The 10,185-nt window shown below is 44.8% G+C and overlaps 2 protein-coding genes across 3 annotated transcripts in view; both read left to right on the top strand.

The window, feature by feature from the left end:
• Window positions 1–1,395, top strand: part of LOC114043736 (eukaryotic translation initiation factor 3 subunit C) — a 16,219-nt gene extending 14,824 nt beyond the window's left edge. For both annotated transcript variants that reach the window (XM_027862898.1, XM_027862897.1), the window contains exons 16-20: window positions 276–435; window positions 571–636; window positions 733–820; window positions 967–1,129; window positions 1,235–1,395. In XM_027862898.1, coding sequence (XP_027718699.1) covers window positions 276–435; window positions 571–636; window positions 733–820; window positions 967–1,129; window positions 1,235–1,320 — 563 coding nt within the window. In that variant the 3' untranslated portion in view covers window positions 1,321–1,395. The remainder of the gene's footprint in view (window positions 1–275; window positions 436–570; window positions 637–732; window positions 821–966; window positions 1,130–1,234) is intronic.
• A 4,697-nt stretch (window positions 1,396–6,092) lies between these two features.
• ATXN2L (ataxin 2 like) overlaps window positions 6,093–10,185 on the top strand; it is a 41,923-nt gene continuing 37,830 nt past the window's right edge. Inside the window, exon 1 of the mRNA XM_027862919.1 lies at window positions 6,093–6,815. The gene's annotated coding sequence lies outside the window, so the exon portion shown is untranslated. The remainder of the gene's footprint in view (window positions 6,816–10,185) is intronic.

Here is a 10,185-nt window from a genome sequence, read left to right as displayed (position 1 = left end):
AAGATTTAAACATTTCATTGCAGCAGAAAGTTCTCCCTTAATGAAGTCACAGAATGTTAGAGGTGAAAAGGACCTTTATAGATAGTGTCTTCTCATTTTATAAATGAAATGGAGAGTGATTTATTTGCCTCAGGTCACACAGCTAGTTAGGCGTAGCACCAGTACTAGAACTCTGTCTTTCTGTCCTTCAAGACAAGGACCTAGCCTGCTTCTAGAAGTTCTTCTCCTTTAAATGGCATCCCAGGCCTCCTTCTACCACCTGTCCAATTCTCTAGGTCCACCTGAGTCAATGAGGGAACATGTAGTAGCAGCTTCTAAAGCCATGAAGATGGGTGACTGGAAGACTTGCCACAGCTTTATTATTAATGAGAAGATGAATGGAAAAGTTTGGGATTTGTTCCCTGAGGCCAACAAAGTCCGTACCATGCTAGTCAGGTAAGAATGGGAATGAAGAGACCTTGATGTGCTGGTGCTAGACAGAGGGGAGGGAGCACCAAGGGCTGTTTGGGTGGGGGGGAAATGGAAGATAAGATCCTTTACTTAGTCACCTTTCTCCTTTTTCCCCCACAGAAAGATCCAGGAAGAGTCATTGCGTACCTATCTTTTCACCTATAGCAGTGTCTATGACTCTATCAGGTTTGAGGCTATAGGGATTCTGTGTCTTGAGAGGGAAAAGGGACAGGCTTAGTTGATAAATAGCTCTGCTTTCCTAATTTTTTCCTCCTCTTCCAGCATGGAGACCTTGTCTGATATGTTCCAGCTGGATCTGCCCACTGTTCATTCCATAATCAGCAAAATGATCATTAGTGAGGAACTTATGGTAAAGAGGGAAGGAGGGTGGTAGATCCTTGAGGGAGGGGACAGCAGTTCTTTTCAGAGGAAAGAAACCAGAGTAAGGGAAATAGATTTCATTCTGGCTCTGTCTGACTAATCCCATTCATTTCCCTCTGTGCTCCCCAAACTAAGGCCTCTCTGGACCAGCCAACACAGACAGTGGTGATGCACCGCACTGAGCCCACTGCCCAGCAGAACCTGGCCCTGCAGCTGGCAGAAAAACTAGGTAGTTTGGTGGAAAACAATGAGCGTGTCTTTGACCATAAGCAGGGGACCTATGGAGGTTATTTTAGAGGTGAGACTCCTCCATTTACACTCCCAGCCCCATTCACTCTCTTGTCGCTGGCATCACTGTTCAATTTTTTCCTTTCTATTTTGACTTTCTCTCTTCCCCCTCCAGATCAAAAAGATGGCTACCGAAAAAATGAGGGAGGCTATATGCGTCGGGGAGGCTACCGCCAACAGCAGTCACAGACTTCCTACTGATCTCCTCAGGGCATGCTACCCCTGAAATGTAACGTCCATGCAGAGTAATTAAAAGTCTATATTGTATTGACACGATTCTGGAAGTGAGCAGTGCGGGCATAACCAGTATGGATTGTGTTCATTGGGGTGGAGTTCCTCTGTGAACTTGGGTAAAGTTACTCACTAGTGGTTCAGGCACCGAACTGGAATATCCACAGACTAGGCCCCCTGAGGGAAGGGCCACAAGTTGGCGAGCTATTTGGGGACTGTACTATCTCAAAGGAGGCATGGGCCAGGATCATGTTAGGGTGTGGGTAAGCCAAAGGAGAGAGCATTGGTCTTTGTGTATACTGAACTCTAGGGAATTTGTGAAGAGCCAACTTTTTAATGGGAAGAAAGTAATCTAGTCTTCTAGATGCCTGCTTAGTGCTGGCCAATTTAACTATGTTTGGGTCATTAGCATTAATGTTCATTGAAAGAATACTCACAATCTCTGCATATATTTCAAGTTGTTTCATCAAACACTAAGTGCCAGCTGCTGTGGCTGTGTGCCCAAACGGTTCTGGTGTGAAATACAAGTGATACATTCTCTGCCTGTGATTTTGCCTGGGAGATGATTGGTATGTACATGTAATACTTACGAGAGATCAGGAAGTGGAAAGGGAATTCTATGGGCTGGAGAGGTTAGGAGAAGGTGGAATGTGACTGAGACCTTTTGTGCCATGAAATATTTTGAAGAATTGGTCAGTGTCATCCTGAGATTAGGTGGAAGCTAACTGGTCTTGGATGTGCATTTGTGTCACAGGTATCCACAGAGCGGTTGGGGGGTGAGGAAGTGGGGTAGGTGTAGAACATAGCATAGTTCTGCCTCTTCAAGATGTCCTTCCTTAGAGCGAAATTCTTCCATTAGTTATGAAAGTAGAAGGGACCCTGCCGTACATGTTGCTTCTCATTCTTATACCTGCTTCTTTTAATTTTGGTCATTTAATAGCCCCATTCCTAAATGGCATAATGCTAGGCTTTTGCTTGACTTAAGGGCTGTAGTCCCAGAGGTTACTAGTCAATAATGAGCATTCCCTTCTCTCTGATGTTGCATCCAAAATCAAATAATTTATGGCTCTGCAGAGCAGGGGATGAGGGAAACCCTATTCTACCTTATCAGGCTGGCTATCATCCTGTGAGGATCCCTGACCTCTCATTTCCCAGTATATACCTCACCCTCTCAAAGAACCCTCTCATAATAAAGGATTAAAAAAAACACAACACAACACTGTGCAAAATTAAATCTATGAACCAAGTCTGCCATTGTATGTGGAATTACACACTCATAGTTCCCTCCCCACTAACATTCTCAGATCTTTTCTTTGGAGCTAAGTTTGGCTCTTTCCAAGGTCTGCTGATGGTCCTGCTGGAGCCTCCAATAGGACCCTTGAGTTACTTCCTAAGAGGGCACTGGACTTGGAGTCAGAAAACTAGCGTTCAGTTTCACTTTCCCCTTCTGTAAAATAGTCACATTGACTATGCCTCTGAAGTCCCTTCCATTGTAAATACTGGTCAAGCACATAGCTGTATGTGAGCCCCTGCACATAGGTGCTGAGGAAACAAAAATGAATTAGTTTGGGCAATCATCTCAGCTGGTCAAGATATGGGTTTACATTCGTCATCTGAGTAGAATTGGCCCAGTAGGGGGAAAGATCACTTCTAGCTGAGGGAGTCACTGATGGGCTTCATGGAAGAGGTGGCATTTGAACTGGGCCTTAAAGATAACAAGGATCTTTTCATAGTTATATCAAATTCAAATGGCTGAACTGTCTGCCTAAATTATGTGTCAGAGATGGTGTCAGCAGAATCATCTGGTCTTAAAATAACCTTTGAAAGGATGGGGTTGGGGGCAGCTAGGTGGCGCAGTGGATAGAGCACCGGCCCTGAAGTCAGGAGGACCTGAGTTCAAATTTGGCCTCAGACCAAACACTTGACACTTACTAGCTGTGTGGCCCTGGGTAAGTCACTTAACCCCAACTACCAAAGCAAAAAAAAAAAAAAAGAAGGGATGGGGTTGGTGGGATGTGGGGAAGGCTTCCTGGAGGAGTGGTTGAACTGAGCCTTGAAGGATTTCCACATTAAATCTATTTTTCTCTGAAGGGCAAAAATGTAGTAACAGTTTTATTGGTGTATACATTTCCTTACAGAAATATCATGAAGGTAAGTAGCACAAGTATCCTCCCCATTTTACTGATTAGGAAAACAAACTAAGATACTTGTCTGTGGTTGGCCATAAGTATTGAAACTAAGATTACAACTCTGATGTCCTCAGGTTAAATGCTATTGCCACTACATCACACTGTCTAGGTGGAAGTTCGAGACCATTCTTGATGTAGGAAACAATCTAAACCTTAGCATCAAAGCAGTTCAAGCCCATAGTGTATTCTGGTTTATTGTGTAAAGGGCAGTGGTCTAAGACAAGACTGTCGGTGTTGGTTAGGTCTAGATGGTGCAGGGCTACAAATGTCCAGAGTGGAGCTGAAAATCTATCCCATAGACAGAGAGTAGCTATTGAAGGTTTTAACGGGATACGTGAAAAGCTGACCTAAAGATTAGGCTGGAGAAGATTAGAGGGAAGGGAGGTATGAGGAATAAACGTCCCCAAATACAAGGAAGACTAATGCAGAAGAGGCATTAAATTAGAACGGGCAGAAGTTACAAGAAAGAACTTAAAACTATCAAATAAATTAGGTTGTCACATTACAAAGTGACCTCCCCATAATTTCAAGTAGAAACTGCATAATTGGTGTTTTTCATATAACCTTATGTAAGATAAAAGAAACTCATTACTTTAGGAATATGTTTGCCCATGGCCATAGCTGTCAGATGTCCTATGCAGAATTCAAATCTAGGTCACTAGATCCTAGTCCAGTAGTCCTAGACACTAGGTCGAGTGTTGTAGCTGTTGTATAACTACCACCTCTTAAGAGATGCTGCCGACTTTGAGATGCTAAGTTGTTGGAGTAGATGATCATTTGGTATCTTCCAGCTCTGATTTTGCAACTCTACACTTTTCTGTGTAGCTTAGTGAATCCTTTGGACCGGCTGGTACTAAAGGAAATAGGCTTATATTTGGCAAGAGTGGAGGGAGCCACTGTAATGGCAAGAATGCCACAAGACCAAGTAGCTAGAGGTGGATTGGAAAACCGGTCTTCCAAGATAGGGTAATCATTAATACCTACTATGTGTAGCTCACAGGATAGAATAGTGAGTCTTGGTTTTTGTCTTAAGTAAAACCAAGGAACACGTTGAATCTGTAAATTACATGTTAAACCAGAGTAACCTCTTTAGTGTTGGAAATAACTATCACAGATTTCACTGATCATCTTATAAGTCAGCATGATGCCCATTTCAAGTGTAGTCACAGCAACAATTAATCATGGATCCATGTCAGCAGATAGGTCCCAGGAAACAAATCAGCTCTGCTGCTCCTTTCCAGTAGGTTTCCAAGAGAAATGGCCAGTTTGGATTTGGGTGAACACACTTTTCCCTGATTCAGGCCTAGGGAGCAGCAGGGAGGATAAGAATGATTAAGTGACATCAGCAGTGGGTAAAAGCTGAGGAAAAATCTAGTGGATAGGTGAATGCTTTGTGGTTCAAGGGGTGGAATAGATTCTTTTGAACAAATTAACAAAAGTGCTTCAAACTCCTTGTCTCTCTGTTACGGAACATAAGCATTAGGTTACAGTCCAATGGCAAACGCCAGGTTTATTTTAGGAAACACTTCTCTGGGCAATTATATCCTTTGAATGCTGTCTCTTGGAGACCCCTCCCCTGACCTTTGCCCTTCCTCACCTGGGCTAGGGCTAGCCCGCAGACCTGTTGATTTTGGGGAGGATGGAGTCCGCGTCGTCTTTGGCAGCTGTATCCATCTTGGTTATTCCAGCTGGGGTCATCCATGCCTTCTGCTAGAATCCTCCGGATGTGGATTCGGATATAGATATAACCACCACAAAAGAAGAGGAACAGCAGTAAAAAAAATAATAAAAAATAAAGAGTGATTGGGCCGGTTTTATGAGGCCAAGTGGTGTAAGACATGGTAACGAAGCTGGAGTGATCCTATACGGGGAAGGGAATTACGGTGGAAACTTATGATCTGACAAAGTCGGCCACACTGACAAGCATTCCTTAACCAACACTTGCCTGCATCCTCCTCCGCCGTCCGCACCGGGAACCTACCTTTTATGCTGGTGGCGCCTGGGCCTCGCAGCCAATCAGCAGGCGCGGCCTTTCTCTCGTCCCCTATACGACGCAGAACCTCCACCCGTGGCTCCGCCCCCTTTTCGGGAGGAAAGGCGCGTGCGCAGCGCGCTTCCCTGGGCGTTCCGGATGGATGTTTTCCGCTCCTCAGCTTGTGGCTGGGGCGACGACGACGACGGCAGGTTGGGGGTGGGTACGGCGGGAAAGCTTCCGCGGCGCGGGTCGGCGCCGTTACGGGCAGGGCAGGGGGAGCCGAGTGGGCTTGCGAGGTCTTGGGTGGAGGAGCGTCCCCGTGTCTCCGCCCCCACGGCCTCAGCCTCGGCTCGGAACGGGGGCGGGCCCCTGGCCCCCTCCCCGCCGGCCCGGGCTCTGCTGTGGCCTAGGTCCAAGTGGAAGGGCAGCAATCGAAGGAGCCGGGCCTAAGTTAGGGGAGGAGTGTGCTGGGCGTCCAGCCTCGCGCTCCCAGCATGGAGTGGACCCTGTGGTTCTGGCTTGGGGGAGCTGGTGAGTTGGAGGAAGAATGCCTTGGGGACGTGAACTCTGGCAGCCCAGGAGGCCACGGTGTTTGCCAGCAGGGGAGGCAGTGAGTGTCTGTGTCGGTGGGGAAAGGCAGCCTGAAAAGCAGGCCTGAGTGCAAGTCCTAACTATGGCCATTTAAGTGGCAGTGGGACTTTGGTCATATTGCCCTCCTGGCGGGGGGCCTCCAAGTGAGGAAGTTGGATAAATGATGTCTAAGATTCCTTCCAGGTCTGACATTCTGTGATTCCATAGGAGACTGATTCCAGTAGGGAGCATGGGGGAATAGCGCTAACTTTTGAAGGTATACTTTGTGGCTTCACTCCCCTCTGTCAGATGTTTTAAAAGCACACTTGGGAAGGAGGTCTAGGGATTCCCTGGCATTGAATCACTGCTTTACACATGGTGAGTTTCCTTTCCTGATCCAGCTGCCTTCCACATTTCCATGGACCCTTCTCCGGTGCTGGTCTCCCTAGGGTCAGATGTGCTCCTGCAGTGCATTTTCCCTGCAGTGGATATGGATATGCCAACTCCCACTGTGTCCTGGCACCATGGCCAGTGGCGCTTGGCAGAATATGATGGGATCTTGGTGACCCAGCGTCCAGGCACAGAGCTGCCAGAAAGTGCAGAGGGCCTTCGGAAGGGTAATGCTTCGCTTCTGCTCCGTCGTGTGGCTATGGCAGATCTGGGCTCTTACTACTGTACTGTGACAGTTGGGAAACAGCAGGCAGAAGCCGGAGTCCTTCTGGAGATTTCAGGTAAGGGTACCACATGCTTATAGAGGTATTGTGGTTCAGTTGAGAGTACTAGGTTTGGAGTTAGAAGACTTGGTTTTAAATCCTGGATCCTGCCCTCTTAATGACTATGTGACTTTGGCCCTCAATTTGCTTATGTGATATAGTGATGGAGGGCTGTACTTGGAGCCAGGAAGACTTAGGTTCAGATCCTCTATTACTAGTTGAGTCCCCCTGGGCAAGTCACTTAACTTTGCTAAGCCTCGGTTTTCTTATCTGTGTAATGAGGATGTTAGCCTCTAAGGTCCTTTCCTCACTCTAAATCCTTGATGTCTTGTGGTATCTATCTAGGTAGAGGCTGGTAACCCTAGAAATAATAAAGTATAACCAAATATCGTCTGATTCTCTCTTTTGGGAGTTGTTAGACATATTTATCCTATTCCCTATGAGGCTACAGAGGAAGCCTGCCTTTTCCACTTATTTCCATGGTATTGGTGTAGTGTAGGGGAAAGAAGACTTGACAGGGAGTTAGAAGGCCTTGATTCTAGTCTTAGTGTTGCCACCACTATTTCTGTGACCAAAGCAAGTCAAAAATTTTATTTGAGTTCATAGTTCCCTCTAATGTAAAAAAATGGGAACAATGTCTGCTGTAACTACCTTATAGAATTGTGAGGATGAAGTGAGATAATATGTGTGAAACTACTTTGTGAACTACAAAGCTCTAGGCAAATGTACCATTCATTATACTATAATCGGCCAAAAATGTTTTTTTCTGCCAACTTGTGAACCTAAAGCCATTTTGCCAACTGTTAATCTACTGCCAAGACGCAGTTGGTGTCTTAACAAAAACTAGACATTGGCAGCTTTCTATAACTATGATCTTTGCCCAGAAGTGAATTTTCATCCTTTCTATTCTCCAAGCAAAAGTCCTGGATCCTTCTGTCCTAAATGTACTAACTGGGACAGTCATTATGAAGGAGAGGAGGTCCCCAGACCTGAATTGCTGTAAATACCCTTTCCATTTAGGAACTCTTCAGGTAGTTGGGAAGGATTCCAAAGTTTGGTCTCCTAATTCTGCCAAAATGAAACTCTAGTGGGCAGATTCTTTGCTATTCATGTCATCCCAACTCAGAAGAAACTGATTGGTATTAGAAAACCAGTGGTTTACAACCTCCCATCTGCTTTTTTGCTCCTGAGCTGCCAAGCACTGCTGCGAAAGAAAAGCATGAAGCCAAAGTTCATTTTATCCCTAATAAATTATTGCTTCTTAACAATCATCTGGGATCCTTACTTCTACTTGGCAACCTTTTTATTCATCTCTTATCACAGTCCCTATCCCATTCTATATAGTATTTATTCTAATTCCTCTCTTTGCTCAGTCTCCCATTCTCAGCCTTATCATCAGACCTCATCTCTTACTTTGCTGAAATTTTTTAAAAACTGGAACTCTTACTGCTATTTACAGTGTTCCTCAAAACTTTTATCTTCACCCACACTTCCCCCCTTTTGTGGGGGAAGAGGTATTATTTAGCTCTATAAACTTCAAACGTCTATTATGAGCAAAAAGCTATGATTGGACCTGGGATTAAAAACCAAAAAAAGGAAGCAGTCCCTGCAAGTAGGGTGAGGTGAGGTGGGGTGGGGTGGGTTTGAGTATGATGTGTTGATATTTACACAGAAAAGTATAGTACAAAGTATGTAACTGGGGGATAGAGGAGAAAGCTAGATAAAGTACTTTACGAATTACTAGTGAGATTGCAACTTTTAGCTAGGGGATGAAACAACTTTTTTCTTTAAAAAAAAAGGGGGGGGGGAGTACCTGAGCTATTCTATTCTTTGAAGGAAGATGAGGATTCTGAATGACTTAATGAGCATTCATTCTAATCACAGGGAACAGCTTGTGCAATAAATGCACGAGATAGATTGGAGTGAAGATTGTGGAGGGGCTTTAAAGCCAGGTTGAAGAATTTGTATTTTATCTTAGAGGCTAAGTAGGGAGCCTACTCAAGATTGCCAAGCAAGGGAGTGACATATTCAGGGCTGTGCCTTAGGAAAATTATTTTTGCAGTGATAAGAATGAATTTAAGAAGGGAATGACTGGAAGCAGAATAACTAACTATAGTAACTCAAGGGAGAGTGGATGAGGAATTGGACTCTTGTAGTGCCAAGGTAAATTGTGAGAATCAAACGGTCAGGGCCTATGTGCCATTCACTGTGCTAAGCTACAGGGATACAAAAAGAGGCAAAAGAGCATCCTTGCCCTCAAGGAGCTTACACTCTAACGGGACAGACAACATACAAACAAATATATACAAAGTAATCTATATACAGGATAAATAGGAAATAATTAACAGAGGAAAGGCATTGGAATTAAGAGAGACTGGAGAAGGCTTCCTATAGAAAGTGGAATTTTAGTTGAGATTTAAAGGAAGCCAGGGAGGTCAGTAGGTGGAGTGGAGGAAAGAATATTCTAGGAATGAGGGACAGCCAGAGAGATGGAGTGTCTTGTATGTGGAATAGCCAGGAAGCCAGTGTCACTGGGTCAAGGAATATGTGTCAGGGAGTAAGGTGTAAGAAGATTGGGGTAGGGGGGGAGAGAATGGGCTAGGTTCTGAAGGGGTTTGAATGCCAAATAGAGCATTTTGTATTTGATCCTGAAAGCAATAGGGAGCCACTGGAGTTTAATGAGTAAGGCTTGATATCATACCAGTTTCTGGAACACCACTTTAGTGACTGAATGCAGGATGGAGTGAGAGAGACATGAGGCAGGTGACCCGCTAGCAGACTATGTGGGTGTGCGGTGATGAAAGCCTGAGCTAGAGTGGTGGTAATATTAGAGGAGGGAAGGAGGTGTATTTGAGAAATGTTGCAAAAGTGAAATCAACAGGCCTTGGTAACTGCTTGGGTATGAGGAGTGAGAGATCGTGAGGAATCCAGGATGATTCCTAGGCCTGAGGGACTGGAAGGATGGTGTTGCCCTCTTATAGTAATAGGGAAAAGGGGGCAGGAAGAAGGGGGGATGCCTTAGGGGGATAGATAATGAGTTGTGCTTTGGACATGTCAAGTTTAAGATGCCTATTCAACATCTGGTTTGAGATGTCTGAAAGATAGTTGGAGATGCAAGATTGGAGCCAACAGAGAGGTTAGGGTAGTAAAGGTAGAGATTTAAGAATCATCAGCATTTAAAAAAAAAAAAAGAATGACTTTGAGCAAATAAGTCATGGGCAACTAGGTGGGGCAGTGGATAGAGCTCCGGCCTTGGAATCAGGAGGACTTGAATTCAAATACAGCCTCAGACACTTGCCACTTACTAGCTGGGTGACCCTGGGCAAGTCACTTAACCCCGAATGCCTCACCAAAAAAGCAAAAAAAAAAAAAAAAAAAAAAAAAAAAA

Source organism: Vombatus ursinus, unplaced genomic scaffold, assembly GCF_900497805.2.
Source record: "Vombatus ursinus unplaced genomic scaffold, bare-nosed wombat genome assembly UNPS02014770.1, whole genome shotgun sequence".
In the NCBI taxonomy this organism is placed as follows: Eukaryota; Metazoa; Chordata; class Mammalia; order Diprotodontia; family Vombatidae; genus Vombatus; species Vombatus ursinus.
The sequence above is the reverse complement of the archived record's forward strand: the minus strand, read 5'-3'. Positions and strand labels throughout refer to the sequence as shown.